The sequence below is a fragment of the Triticum urartu genome, chromosome 4 (genome assembly GCF_003073215.2).
Source record: "Triticum urartu cultivar G1812 chromosome 4, Tu2.1, whole genome shotgun sequence".
Taxonomy (NCBI): domain Eukaryota; kingdom Viridiplantae; phylum Streptophyta; class Magnoliopsida; order Poales; family Poaceae; genus Triticum; species Triticum urartu.
This window is the reverse complement of record NC_053025.1, coordinates 609,857,691-609,872,556: the sequence shown is the minus strand read 5'-3', so window position 1 is coordinate 609,872,556 and position 14,866 is coordinate 609,857,691. Positions and strand designations below refer to the sequence as shown.

Sequence of the window (14,866 nt, the reverse complement as noted above, 5' to 3'; positions counted from 1 at the left end):
CGTCAGACATGTTTGATGTTGAACCACTAGAATATTTCTGCCCCCATTGCAACTCACGACCCAAAAGCTAGTTTCCTAGAGTCCCACTATTGGTGTGGTCAGCGCCAACTGGCTATATGACCTAGACAGATGTGCAACCAAAAATATGGTTTTGTATTTTTTTTGTCTACAAAAAATAACTTATTTATGGACAATAATCCATTTTTTAAATGTTAAATAGCATTACTAGGAAACGGTCTTATGCATGTTTAATCAACTTAAATAGCCATAATGCAAATACGGGCCAACTAAGATCAAAGTGGATGCTTGTCTAGCATGGCATGCCCTTGAAAATTCTCTTGCCTTTCTCAAAGCTACTCAAACTATCGTTCTCAAATCGCCAGGAATTAACAGAATAAGTATATAACTTCCAAAATTAACAGAAAGTGGCATTGCTGAATAGTTAATTTAATGTTGTAGTTTTTCGAAAAATAAATAGCTTATTTGTAACTATTATTTCAAAGTTATTGATGTTTTTGAAAATATGATTTTTTTTTGTTAAAACATGAACATTTTCTAGAATGGTCGTGCATTTTTAAAAAAATCTAAACATCTTTTGAAATATTTAAAATTTCGAAAGGATTCTGAACATTTCTGGAAATAGTTGAATATTTTTCAAAACATGCCATTCTTTTGAATTTCAAGAAAAAAACTAAAACACTCCCCAAAAAATGGTCTAGAAAACCCAAAATAGCATAGAAAATTCTCTTGGTGTGGTCAACGCCAGCGGGGTATATGGCCTAGCTACAGGTGTCAACTAACAAAATGGTATTGTAGTTTTTTTCTAAAAAAATTAACATATTTATGGACACTGATCTAATTTTAAAATCTTAAATAACATTACTAGGAAACGACCTTATGCATTTTCAATTAACTTATTCAACCAATAGTGAAGACATGGGTCCAGTACGATCAAAGTGGGCTTGTCTCGCTTGGCATGCGCTTAAAAATTCTCTTGTCTTTGTCGAAGCTACTCAGATCAAGTATAATTTATATGTACTTTCTAAAACTAACAAAAGTTGCGTTAATGGATAGTTAATTTAATTTTTCTGGTTTTTGGAAAAATAACCAACTTTTTTGGAAGTATTATGTCACAGTTATCGATGTTTTGTAAGTGTGAACATTTTCTATGACGGTCCTGTACATTTTATAATTTCTGATTTTTTTTAGATATGTAAAAAAATAAAAATTATGAACATTTCTTGAAACATGTGAACATTTTTTGAAAACATGTCGTTTTCCTGAATTTCATGAATATATTTTTTAACAGTTCCCAAGAAAATGGTCTATAAAACCCAAAAAAAAGGAATACAAAAAAGGGTTATAGAACACTCCTAAAACCGAACCGGAACCGAACTAGCGGTAATTGGGCCGACAAATTTTCACTCGCTAATTGCCGCAAAGCCGCTAAATAAACAATTTGCTGCAATAAGCCGCAAATAAGAGGTGCACACAATGCGAACAGGTATGTGGTAGGCCCCACCACATAAACCCGGCAAAAGGTGGGTCCTAACTGGCTGTGTCAAACTGTTACGCTCGGCTATTGGGAGGAGATAGAGGGGGCGGCGCACGGCCATGCCGACCACGGTCGTCCGCGAATTGGGCCCGAAAGAGGACGATGCGGAATCGATATGACGGTATTTTTAAAATATTTTCATAGATAAATTTCTCCATTACTGAACTGGTTTTCACAATTATTTAAATAAAACAGTTTGAATTAGTTTTTACGAAAAAAATAAATGTTGGCGGACCATTACCAGTAGTGGTAGCTGCCCTGTGTCTGGTCGACACGTAGTGGCTGTGAAAGCAAGGCAACCGCAACTTTCCCTCTCTGCTCTGCTCGGCTTAAAGAGAGGAGCTCACTCCTCGCGACGGTGCCAAGGCTGCGACATAGTAGTATTCGACTGGCGTTCCCAAGCTCGAAGTAGGCCAAGACCACAAGGACGAGAGGATCAGCGCGCTCCCCGGCCACCTCCTCCTCGACATCCTCGAGCTCCTCGGCCTGGAGGAGGCGGACCGCGCCGGCGTAGCCTCGACGCGGTGGCGGCACCTCCCCGCCAGCTCTCGCGCATCAACCTCCTCGCCTAAACTTTTTTTGAATACGAATTCACTGGTATAACTTTTGCTTCCGTCGCAGTCGGTCTCGTTGGTTAAATTTATGATCAAAGTTGAAGTACAGGAATAGAGGAAGCACTATATTTTGGAACGGAAGGAGTACCATTAAGTTGATCTGATTTTCAATCACTCACAAACTTTAATCTATCACACATACTAGAAGTAGTGCATACAGGATGATTTAGTCCTCCCTGCATTATAACTGGATTTAGGGAACGCGTGGCTTGCATATGAATGATGGTGCAATGCAAATGGAAGTTAATTACGATACTCCATTTGAGTTTTGCGGAGAGGATTATAATTTCATACGGATCCTCAAAGCATATTCATGTGTGTTACATTATGTAGGATTTAGTTCACGCAAATTCTTCCAAGGCTCCGCACAAGGCCTAAACTTACATCAAATGTAAGAATTGAGCTTGTCGCAAAAAATTTAATGGAAAAGATGTGTAACTGCAATTGTTGCTACGCTTTCAAGCATGCGTTTGGTGGAGTTTAACCTTAACTTATATTGCTTTCTGACAAAATGCTTGAGGACGGTGCCAAGAAGACTAACGTTGTCTGGGAACCATACAAGGATTTGAAGCATGGACTTGGGCCTCATTCAGTTTGAAGGATTTTCATAAAAAAAAACATAAGAATAAGAATTTCAAAGAAAAATGTCGTATATGTGCATTCGGTTTGTAGGAAATTTGTACAGGAATTTTATAGGAACACTACTCATTTTCAGTTTTTCTAGAGGAAACTACGCATAGACTCAAAACTCATTTTGCGCGTAGGAACGAGACAAGTCAAATTTTTTAGGACGGCAAGTGTTATCCTATCAAATTTCTATACTACTCCTAAATACGGTTTGATTTCCTCCAAACCGAATGAGCCTTTGAAGTTGCTGACGCTGCCCGGGTTTAAAGAGGAAGACAAGGTGACCGACTACATAAGGGTTGTCATGGAGTGAGCTAAGGGGTTGAATATTGAGTTATGGGGTGAACGCAGCCCATGCTTGTACTGCTATGACATCGACACTAAAAGGAGATCCCGGGTGAATGAAGCTAGCCAGCGTTTCTGAAAACAGCACACAATGTTTCAACCAAATAATGGGACTAAACAGCACACAATCCCAATGTTTCAATCGAATAATGGGACTACACAGCACACAACACAGCAAAGAACAACAAACACGTGTCACCTCCTTCCAATGGTACAAATCAAAACTTCTCAAACTCCACAAAACATCAAGAATTCTTGTAGTAGGTCGACTAAAAAAGCATCAGGAAACGAGACGGTCTTATTGAATCACCGAGCTAATATATGCCAGAGAAGCGTGTCTAGGTAACAAGCTGCGGTATGATACAGCAAACTACCCAACATGAGAAGAAAAAATAGCAATTCTCCGGAATGGTAGCAAACCATTATCCGTAGGAAGTTGGTTGGCTGAATGCATCCACACAAGATGCATCCATGCCAGTCCCCTTGCTCTCGACTCTCGTTTATCTCGTGTTTCCGGTCGGACAAATCCTTCATATCAACATTCATTTGTTCGCTAAAATTCACTACGCCAAAAAAAGAGAAAGGTCTGGAACATATTATTGTTATTAGCTCATGACTTTGGCGACAACTCCGGCGCCGACGGTCCTCCCTCCTTCCCTCAGCGCGAATCTTAGACCTGGATAGCACAAAACAGAGAGATGAAGTCTTCGGATACTACTAAAGCGTATCAGATGCCGAAAAGTTCAAAGAACAAAATGCAATCGTACCTGGTTCTAGCGGAACAGGCAACATCAACTCAAAGATTGCGGTTACGTTGTCACCAGGCATAACCATCTTCACGTCCGGAGGCAACTCGATTTTCCCACAGATATCAGCTGTCCTGAAGTAGAATTGTGGGCTGTAATTCGAGAAGAATGCAGTGTGGCGACCACCTTCATCCTTGGTAAGGACGTAAATTTCCGCCTCAAACTTTTTGTAGGTCTTCACAGTACCGGGTTTGCAAACCACCTGAAATAGTAGCAAATGTTAGCAGGTGAAAATCGATAAAAAGAAGCAGCAAGTAACACTGAAAAAGGCACCAGATAGAGATAGGTATGCGGCAGCAAAAAAGAAATTTGAAAAGGCAATGTGCATAACAAATATTATTTGGTGACAACAGAGGCAATTACTTGGTACTCCATCTGTTTGCCCAAAGATCTCTATGGCTAAGAGCAGAAGTATATTTAGATCCAACATCTACATGTTCAACTAAGAATCAGGCTTACTGACCTGGCCACGCTCGACATCACCACGCTTAAGACCACGGAGAAGAAGACCAACATTGTCACCAGCCTACAAACAAAGAGTTGTCAGCATGAGACCCATCATCAATGAAGAACAATGCACGGCCTACTTTCATAATCATTACCTCTCCATGATCCATCATCTTTTTGAACATCTCAACACCAGTAACTGTAGTCTTCACAGGACCACTCTGTGACCAAGAATATGTTCCATCATGATACATCAAGGTAGCAATGTAATGGGTAATAAACTTGTGAGGACAACTAGGAAACTAGTGCCACCAGTCTTTGCTTAGTGTTGCATCTAGGCTCATGTGTGCATAGCAGACATAGGAGAAAAGATATATTACAACTAAAAGTAATAATCTCATGTACAACTTCACTAGGATTAAGCATTATAATACATAGCTGATTATTTTTCAATACTCAACAGTTGCATAAGATAGCCAAATTCATGCAAAAAAAATGATTATGGGCCAGCCATGGGTCAGGGACATTATCAGGCTTTAACTCACCTCCGTCAAACCTATGACCTCAACATCCTCACCAGTTTTAATTACCCCCTGTTCAATACGTCCAGTCACAACAGTACCACGACCCTGCAAATTGAAACAAATTAATCGCTATCATAATTAGCTGACAATGATAAGATTAGGCAAGACAAATGTATGAATTTGTCGTTATGATTTATGGAGCTGATGACTTTTAACTTCTCAAGGATGCTGATATTCCTGACTATACTGATAGATAATTCAGAAATAATGACTGCGGAGTGCGGAGGGACAACTTTTAAGTTTGAAAATTGAGTACACAGAAATATTGCCTGAGATTTGTGTTTCAGAGTTTCATGGTCTAGTGCTGCAGGGCCTGATTAAGTTAAACAGAATAACAATCAAAGATTCCCTGATTAAGAAGGAAAATAGAATAGCCGAGATAAAAGCATACTAGAGAAGGAAAATTACGATAGTCTGATCATGCATAATTTAGTGCAAATGCCACCTTGCGAATAAATCGTCTATGGCACAAGAGATAATATCATAGAACATAGGGAATAGATTGATGTGCAACCGTCATAAGTATCCTAACATCACATTGCTTACTACCAAACGATGGAGATGTCGTAATTCTTGTACATAATAGTTTGCTAGGCTTTCTAACAATCAAACATCGGAATGAAAATGTAACACAAATAACTGTATATCACAGTGGTTACTGCAGCAATCTGAAAATATAATCACCTGGATTGAGAAAATGCCTTCAATTGGCATCAAGAAAGACTTATCAAGCACCCTCACAGGATCAGGGATGTAAGAATCGACGGCATCCATCAGTTTCAAAATAGCATTCTTTCCAATCTCCTCATTTGTTCCATTCAAGGCTGACAAGGCAGATCCACGGATGATAGGAATATCATCGCCTGGGAACTTGTAGAAACTGAGGAGCTCTGCAGATAGAAGGGAGACAACAAATTTCCATTACAGCAGGAATATAACCAAGCAACCAAAAACAACATGGACAGCTGAAAAATGCTAGAATACCTCGAAGCTCCATCTCCACAAGTTCTAGTAGCTCTTCATCTTCAACAGCATCAACTTTGTTTAAGAAACAAACAAGTGATGGCACGCCAACCTAGAAAAACAGAAGGGAGAAATGTCCATCTGCTCAGAACTGCAAAGCGAACATGCTGAAGAGACAAACTGCCGCGGAGAATACTGAGAATTTTGAACCTGTCGAGCTAGAAGAATATGCTCCTTAGTTTGTGGCATGGGGCCATCAGGAGCTGACACAACAAGAATACCACCATCCATTTGAGCAGCACCAGTGATCATGTTCTAAGTAATCCACAGCAAATTAAAAGCACACAAGCATCAGAGAAGTGTGTGACAGACAGTTTAGGAATATGAAAGCTCTAGAATGCAAAGTTCAGATGTCATAAGTGTTCATTCAGATACGAGGGATTATGCTGGAAGTTCATGAAGGTCAGTCACCCAGATTCTGAATTCAGCATACAGGGCATTCCTTTACGCTTTATAAAGTAAAATTTCTCTAGATCCCTCAACCCATAGCAGTTACCTTGACATAATCGGCGTGCCCTGGACAGTCCACGTGAGCATAGTGCCTCTTAGCGGTCTCATACTCGACATGAGCCTGTGCAAAACACAAATGCTCATAGAATCAGCACTTGATCTGCAAATGGAAATGAACACAGAACAATAGTATGCCAAAAATGTCAGCAGCAAGCGCTAAGGCCGGACCGTGGAGATGGTGATTCCTCTGGCTTTCTCCTCGGGAGCCTTGTCGATCTCGTCGAACGCCACCGCCTTGGCGCTCCCAGCCTCCGCCAGCACCTGCCACAAGACTCGGTTCAGAATTCAGATCACGCCTACACACGGGGAGCCACCCAAATTCGGACCAGCTCGCACTGCTTCGAGCCAGAGCGGGACTGATCTGACTGACCTTGGTGATGGCGGCGGTGAGCGTGGTCTTGCCGTGGTCGACGTGGCCGATGGTGCCGACGTTGACGTGGGGCTTCCTGCGGCACAGATTCAGCCGGGAGACCACTCAAATTCCGAACTAGGACACGGGAAACGGAAGGGGGGCGGGGAAGGAAGAGCGGATCTGAGGGAAGGGGGTGCTCACGTGCGGGTGAAGGTGGCCATGGACCTCGCCCATAGGCCAGCGGCCAGCGGCGAGGGCGGCGGCGGCTGGGGCCCGGCGGCCGCGGGCACGTCGGGGAGCGCGGCGGGGCCGGAGATCACGGCGGCGCGGAGGGCCGGGTAGGCGAGGACGCGGCGGGAGCCGCCCCGGAGCACTGCGGCGGCGGCCATTGCGGCGGCGGCGGCGCGAGGAGGGGGGATGGGTTTAGTTAGGGCTTTAGGAGGAGAATGGGGGAGGAGGAGGAGGCGGCGCCCACGAAGAGGAAATGGGAGATGCGAGCGGCTCCCGTTACTTCTACGTCACGGTACGACCCGTGGGCCGCGCTCGACACGGGCCTTCCGGGCTCACAGTGCTGGGGAGCTTCGGTGTGCTCTTCTGGCGGCCCAGTATTTTTCTGCATCTCTATCTCTTCTTTTTTGAACTTTCTATCTCTATCTCTACTACCCCTCAAAAAAAATTCTCTATCTCTACTTACACTTTAATAAAAAGAGTAAGGATGTAAAGTTTCATTTTTCACCTTTTCTTTTCACAATCGATTCGTCCAAGCTTCTCTGTATGATAACTAATCACCTTATCAACTTTTTTACCTTCTAAACCGACTTCATTTTAATCTACTTACCAAACTTCTCATCGAAATATAAGGTAAAACACGGCATTGTATAATAAACATTTATTCACGCAATCACAGTGATATAGGCAGGTAAATCACAAACTAACATACTAGAATATTTTATATTCCGTTGCGATGCACGGACGTTGTCCTAGCTTTTTTGAAAACTAGGCTAGCCTTTTTATTAATTTCTCAACAGTAACAATCAAGCAAAGTTCCAAAGAGAGATACTCCCTCCATTCCAGGATATAATGTGTGTCGATTTTATAAAAGTATAAGTAGATATTGATATCTATGATAAAAAAATAAACAGAATATGAAAATATTTTTCATAATTGATTTAAGGTTGCCCAACAAACTTTTTCCTCATAACCTGTTTGGTCATAAGTAAAAATGACCTCTTGGGCCAACAGCCAAAGGAAGATATGAAGTTTGAGAGGAGTTTCCGCAACACAATCCAACGTCAGCGAGCCCTTTCAATAATGCTCTCTAGCCATTCTATATGGATTTGTGTGGTAAATTTCGAAAAAAAAGAACAAGAACCAAAAAGGCATTAATTATATAACACACATCACTCCACTATTGGGACGAAACAATAGATAACTTTCTTCTCAGTATAAACAGTGGGATTGGTTGTGGGAATTGATCAACCGTGCAATTTTGCATGTTGCATGTCTAAAAGGCCAAGGACACTTTTATCAAAAAAAAACTACCATGAAGGCACATTTCCACATTCTAACAAAATTTTCCATATTTCAAGGATTTTTTCTAATTACTATATGCAACTCTTTGTGACATTGAAATAGCTTTAGATGAGGAGAATAAAAGAATCTAGTTTCAACATAAGCAACAATTTGATTATGCACGTATTTGTCTAATATAATACTTTCCTAGGTCCTTAACCTTATCTCCCTTTTGCTTTTGTGTCTACAGCCATCTGGTGCCCTGCTGAAGAAACCTTCTTATATGTTCACCAAGCTTCCCAATAAACAGTTTTGTTCATCAGAAACCTAGATGTATGTTGAGAGGGGATGCTTGTTAGAACATATTTAGAACAAAGAGAAACCTTGAGATAGTTGTAACAACATATTTTTTTCATCAACAAACAAGTTGGTAATCCCAATATTCACGTCAATTCTCTTTCACAAAGCTCAGGAGGCAAATGCGCATTTCCTCCCTTCCTTCTAAAAGCATCTAGCACCCCTCTCATGTAATTTTTTTCTCCTCCTCAAGTGTCCACTAAATTAGACCAACAACCTTTTTTAAGCATTAGGTTTGATGTCGATAGTCTCAATATAATCTTTGGAAGAAATACATATATTTCAAATAGATTAGATGATAGGGCAAAAAACTTCATTATTTAACCAGAAAAGTTCAAAATGAAATTCTGCAGAAAACGAGTAAAGGCACGTGGTTAAGTATAATGTTGGATATACCTAAGTGATATATTTCACACTTTCTTTATTTGTTTCGCCACTCGCCTAAGATATTGAAGTCAACCCCCACAATTTTCATAACATTGGAAATACAAAACTCGTCGATAGCTTTCTTTAGCAAGCCTTCCTCCTCTCGATATCCGTCGGCGAGCCCGTGGATTCACCTTCCCTTTGACTGTTTGCTCTAACGGGCGGTGGCGAGGAGGGGAATTCTGGTGCCTCGACTTTGGCTAGTAGATATGTTATAGTTTTAGTGCTCAATGGGGTGACACTTCATGTATGAATCAGTGTTTCGAGCTACGATCCTCCTCGACCGATGGACGGATTCAACGAGGCTTCAACGTAGATTCCTGAGGGCTCCTCGGTGAGGCGAGGTTAGGGCTCCTCGTCATGCGTATGTGGTTCTGACCATGGGAAGCCCGACCCGACCCGGCCCAGCCTGACGTTGCTCCCGGGCCGGGCTTGGGCCTAGATTTTGAGCCCGATGGTCGGGTCAAGCCGGGCCCGTCGTTTTTGCGCTTTTCTGAAGAGGCCCGATGGGCTTTTACACGGGGCGGGCTTGGGCCCAAAAACCAGGCCCGATGGCCGGGCCCGGGCCTAGGATTTTTGCCTCAAGCTTGGCTAGGCCGGTCCCGGCCCGAGGTTTGGACAGGTATATGCGTACGCGATGTCAAGTTCTTCAAATTGATTCAAGGGTTCAATGACGGTGACGACGGCTCTGAGACGATGGTAGTTAGGGGCATGCGCACGAAGACTTCCCAGCTGCCATCGACTAGTTTCGGGCTGGCAGCAACGACAGTTGCATGTCGACAGTGGCCATTCGACGGTCCAAATACCTCAATGTAACATTTTATATATTTTATTAGATGCTTTTATACTCCTACGAAACCTTTATAATAGATCTGGATTTTTTCCCAAAATAAAACAGAGAAAGCTCATCAAGGAACTCCTTGCTCAACTCATCATGACAACATAAACAAATGATATCACGTGGATCAAATTGGTGGACATGGACACATGGTTATATAAGTTATACTTCTACGGAGTCTAGCCACACTCCACGAAATACCACCCCGATTACCCTGCAAAAAAAACACCACCCAATTTTTCCCATAGAATGAATCCACTTCCAGAAGAACAAACTTCCTAAAAAGAATTTTGGAGATAAACATTTTTCATACTCCATTCTGGCAGGCCCAAGAAATCTTCGGCGGCCCAGTCACGGTACTGGCTGGATGCGGCCTTCTCGGCCGGCCACAAAATCTCGCGAGGAAATGACGGTTGTGCCATCCAGTCCACCACAGCCACGACTTGTCTTCTCCGTCTCCCATCCGTCGCCGCCGGCGCGCGACCTCCACACGCCACCCGCCGCGATGGCCGCCGCCGCCCCCTCCGCCACGGCGCTCGCCGGCGCGGCCCTCCCGCTCCCCCTCTCCGCGCGACCTCAACCCGCTCGGTTCTCCGCGGTGGCCCTCCCCCGGACGGCCCCTCCTCCCCCGGCCCTGCGGCTCCGGTCGGTGCGGCGCCTGGCGGCGGCCGAGGGGCCCCCGGCGGGCATGAAGGAGACGCTGGACAAGGTGGTGTCGGCGCACAAGGTGGTGCTGTTCATGAAGGGGACCAAGGACTTCCCGCAGTGCGGCTTCTCCCACACCGTCGTGCAGATCCTGCGCTCCCTCGACGTGCCCTTCGAGACGCTCGACGTGCTTGCTAACGAGGCCCTCCGCCAGGGGCTCAAGGACTACTCCAGCTGGCCCACCTTCCCGCAGCTCTACATCGACGGCGAGTTCTTCGGCGGATGCGACATCACCCTCGGTATGTATACATATGAGCCCTCTGCCTTTTCCTTCTCCCGCAGCTCTACATCGACGGCGAGTTCAAAATTTGAGAATTATTGCTGTGCTACTACACGCCTGATGTTATGGTGTGAATTGTTCTGTGACGAACCTATTTTCTTCTCTCTAGTATCGGGGCGTAGCAATGCGTCATTAACCTGAAATACTTTCAGTTGAGGGCGATAGTGGTAGATCTGGCATGTGGAAAACTCTATGTCTGTGTAGCTGTTTCAGGCATATAATTTGCTCATGTTCAAGGCACACTACATTCATGCTGCTTCTTGTAACTGAAAGAGTTTTGGGGCAGTGTCAGTTTTAAATAGGAGTAGTTGGGTTCTTCACATTCAAGAGATAAACTAGGATTGGATTGCACTCGTCCCTCTGTTTCTTTGTAATCTCCATATTAGTGTAGAAATGTGACGGACGAAGTAGCCGCACTGCTTTCTTCCGTAGTCTACCTGATGCAGTGCTTATGTGTGCGGGAATGCCTCAGGGATTCGATGCTCTATAACTTAGCCAAACTGTTGGGACTTGGGAGAGTAGGAACACGCATGGTGATGTTGCACTTGCTTAGTTATAGTCTGCAGTTAGCTTTAGAGAGAAAACAAAGATCGAGTTGACATGGCTTGGTGCCAATATCAGAATTTGATTATGCCAACCTATGGGATCAGAATTATCAAGACTAGCTGAGTTCTGATCAGCAGCTTTGTTGTAAACTAAGAACCAGCTTTGTACCTCCCTGAAGTTTTTCAGCATGGGTTTAGTGTTCCTTTCCTATGACTTAACTTGATGACAAACAATCCATCTTTACTGTATGAGCAACAAAAGACGCATGGATATTCCTGTTGCTAATTAGAATCCATGGTGTGCTCCCAGACATGCTCACCATCATTATCATAATCAAAAATAGTTGTATCCCCACTATTTGCACCACCTTGGGTAGGTGCAAAGTTTTCTTTTCTAGGCAGAAATCTTGCATAACAAGTCCATTTCATGCCAGGATGAGTTGGACTGTGGTAGTGTTAAAGTCTGGTGATAGTGTCAGACAGTACGGAAGCGATGTGGCTTGCTGCAAGTCCTGCGAATAAATATGGCTTCCTATAATCGTAATTTTGTCTCGTGACTTTGATCATTCCCAGCGTTGCCCGAAACCTCTGAAGTAGAAGCAATTGAAATAGAGCCCGAAATCTCAAATCTCAAAATGGGAACAATGCTTTGTTTCTTGCTGTAAGATCCCCTCTGTGCTACAAAATAGGAGCATTGCTTTCTTTCTTACTGTAAGATCCCCCTCTGTGCTATGACATTATCTATCTATGGCGGCAACATTATCAGGAAGGACCATCATAATGTAAGTTGGTACCCTTCTTTTCGCGGTTGCCAACATCAAACCGGCCAACATTGCAGCAGGCGAGGATCTCATTTGTTCTGCTCCTGTTTCAAGCTCGATTAGCATTCATGGCCGGATACTTCCTAGTATACATGAAAGCTCAACCATTATTTTTATTTATGCTTCGGTGTCAAATACATGGAATAGTGCCAGCCTTTGGGAACACCAATTTCCAGACTGGTGCAAAATTCCAGCCACATGGCTTAAATTTGTGGTAAGCCATTCCAATCAAGCAGCAGACTATGCATTGCTGAGTCACCTACTCGAAAGCTTTATTAGACCATTCCATGCTATGAATGTGTGGCATTCAAGCTTGAAAAAGATCAGCTTGCAGATCTCTACCTTTATATAATCTAGAACATCTGAATTCGGTGTTGAAGAAAATGTGAGATTTTTTGCATCGAAATTATGATTATCAAGAAAGATTAGTGTCACACTTGGTCTATGGACTGGTTTATTCAGTAGTCTGCCTCAGGGTTCCATGCTCTAACTTAGCCAAACTGCTGGGACTTTGGAGAGTAGGGGACACGTATGATGATGTGGCACTTGCCTAGTAGAGTTTGTAGTCAACTTTAGAGAGAAAAATATATTGAGAATGCCATGGCTCTTGCCAATATTGGAGGGGTTAATTAGATAAATGCCACTCCAATTATGGTGATTCATAAAAATGCCACTGCAATTTCCAAACTTTGAAGAATGCCACTGCAATTTTTGCAAACTTTGAAAAACGCCACTACAGACTTCGAAAGAAATGGCATGAAATGGCATTTTTCAAAGTTTGCAAATTGCAGTGGCATTTCTCGGAATCGCCAAATTTGGAGTGGCATTTATCAAATTAACCCAACAGCTTTGTTGTAAACTAAGAAGCTGTTTTGTAGCTTCCACAAGTTTTCCCATATTAGATGGTGCCAATTTCTTGGATCAGAAATTATCATGGTACATCAGTACTCAGACTAGCTGAGTTCTGATCAACAGCTTTGTTGTAAACTAAGAAGCTGTTTTGTAGCTTCCACAAGTTTTCCCATATTAGATGGTGCCAATTTCTTGGATCAGAAATTATCATGGTACATCAATACTCAGACTAGCTGAGTTCTGATCAACAGCTTTGTTGTAAACTAAGAAGCTGTTTTGTAGCTTCCACAAGTTTTCCAGGACGGGTTCAGTGTTCCTTTTCTACAAGTTAACTTGATGACAAACAATCCATATTTATTATGAGTAACAAAAGATGCTTGCTCCCCCACCTGCTCACCATCATTACCATCATCAATAGTTTCATGCCCACTATTTGCAGCACTTCAGATAGGCATACTTTTTTCTTTTCTAGTCCGAAACCGCCTAGTAAGTTCATTTCATCCCAGGATGTGCTGGGACTGTTGGGACTGTTAGTCTGGTGATGGTTGTCAGACAGTACGGATCACATCTGGTGATGTGACTTGCTCCAAATCCCCCAAACAAATATAGCGACTTCAATCATTCATAGTGTTTCTTTCCATGCTCTAAAGTCTAAACTCCGAAGTACTAGTAGCAGTTGAAATAGTAATCACAAAATCTCAACTCTTAAGATGGAAAAATTGCTTTTTCCCCCTGGAATATTGCTTTGTTTCTTGCTGTAAGATTCCCTCTGTACTATGCGTTTATCCCATCTGTGATTTCAACATTATCAGGAAGGACCATCATAATGTAAGTTGGTAACCTTCTTTTCGCGGCTGCCAACATCAAACCGGCCAACATTGCAGCATGAGCGATCTCATTTGTTCTGCTCCCGTTCCAAGTTCAAGTAACATTCTGACCAGACACTTCCTAGTACAGCTTCGAGCTCAGATCCATTGTTATTATTTATGCTTCAGTGTCAGTGACATGGAATAATGCCAGCCTTTGGGAACACCAATTTCCAGGACTGGTGCAAAATTCCAATCACTTAGCTTAAATTGCTGCCACACCATTCTAGTCAAGGAGCAGCAGATTATGTATTGTAGGCTCATGAACTGTATGTGTTGTAGGCTCATGAACTGGAAGCACTTTTTTAGTTTTATCAAGTACAGATGAGAAATGTACAACATTGCGGTGTCAAAAGGATCACCTTGTTGACGAAAATGTGAGATCTTTTTGTATCGAAATTATGGTTATCGAGAAGGATTAGTATCACTGCTTCTCCATTATACCCATGATTAGTGTTAATGTTTCTTGTATACTTGTTTGTGTTTGAAATCAGTGCTTGAATGAACCGAGTTTCTAACGCTTACGCTGCTGTATGTTTTGCAGAGGCATACAAGAGTGGGGAACTGCAGGAGACGCTGGAGAAAGCAATGTGCTCTTAGCGAATGACGGGCGACATCATACAGTAAACCATTATATATGCTCTAGCCCTTGTCGATCGTACGCACTCTTTCAGCCCACGGCAGAAAAGTGGAGATACAGTTGCTAAGTTGTAGATGATTCAAATTATGAAGCAGTGAGTTACAAATGTACAATGCACTTTGTCTAATGTCTATGATAAATTTTGTGCAATGTGTGGTCAA

At 42.9% G+C, this 14,866-nt stretch overlaps 2 protein-coding genes across 2 annotated transcripts; one reads left to right on the top strand and one right to left on the bottom strand.

The window, feature by feature from the left end:
• Positions 1-3,421: 3,421 nt before the first annotated feature.
• LOC125553190 (elongation factor Tu, mitochondrial-like) lies at positions 3,422-7,349 on the bottom strand. The gene is made up of 12 exons (XM_048716984.1): positions 7,065-7,349; positions 6,882-6,957; positions 6,680-6,772; positions 6,498-6,572; positions 6,152-6,256; positions 5,963-6,053; positions 5,663-5,868; positions 4,940-5,023; positions 4,550-4,615; positions 4,411-4,473; positions 3,909-4,149; positions 3,422-3,817 (listed from the first exon to the last, which is right to left on the bottom strand). Exons 1-12 carry the CDS (start codon positions 7,250-7,252, stop codon positions 3,747-3,749), a joined length of 1,359 nt encoding a protein of 452 aa, XP_048572941.1. The 5' UTR covers positions 7,253-7,349; the 3' UTR covers positions 3,422-3,746.
• A 3,055-nt stretch (positions 7,350-10,404) lies between these two features.
• On the top strand, positions 10,405-14,866 carry LOC125553189 (monothiol glutaredoxin-S7, chloroplastic-like). The gene is made up of 2 exons (XM_048716983.1): positions 10,405-10,940; positions 14,610-14,866. Exons 1-2 carry the CDS (start codon positions 10,502-10,504, stop codon positions 14,663-14,665), a joined length of 495 nt encoding a protein of 164 aa, XP_048572940.1. The 5' UTR covers positions 10,405-10,501; the 3' UTR covers positions 14,666-14,866.

Bases quoted from the DNA above. Each gene is read 5' to 3' on its own strand.
- LOC125553189 (XM_048716983.1), top strand. From the start codon at position 10,502: ATGGCCGCCGCCGCCCCCTCCGCCACGGCGCTCGCCGGCGCGGCCCTC. The intron at 10,941-14,609 runs GTATGTATACAT...TATGTTTTGCAG, and splicing joins CGGATGCGACATCACCCTCG to AGGCATACAAGAGTGGGGAA.
- LOC125553190 (XM_048716984.1), bottom strand. From the start codon at position 7,252: ATGGCCGCCGCCGCAGTGCTCCGGGGCGGCTCCCGCCGCGTCCTCGCC. The intron at 6,257-6,497 runs GTAACTGCTATG...TGGATTACTTAG, and splicing joins GGCACGCCGATTATGTCAAG to AACATGATCACTGGTGCTGC. The intron at 5,024-5,662 runs GTGATTATATTT...TTCAATTTGCAG, and splicing joins AAGGCATTTTCTCAATCCAG to GGTCGTGGTACTGTTGTGAC.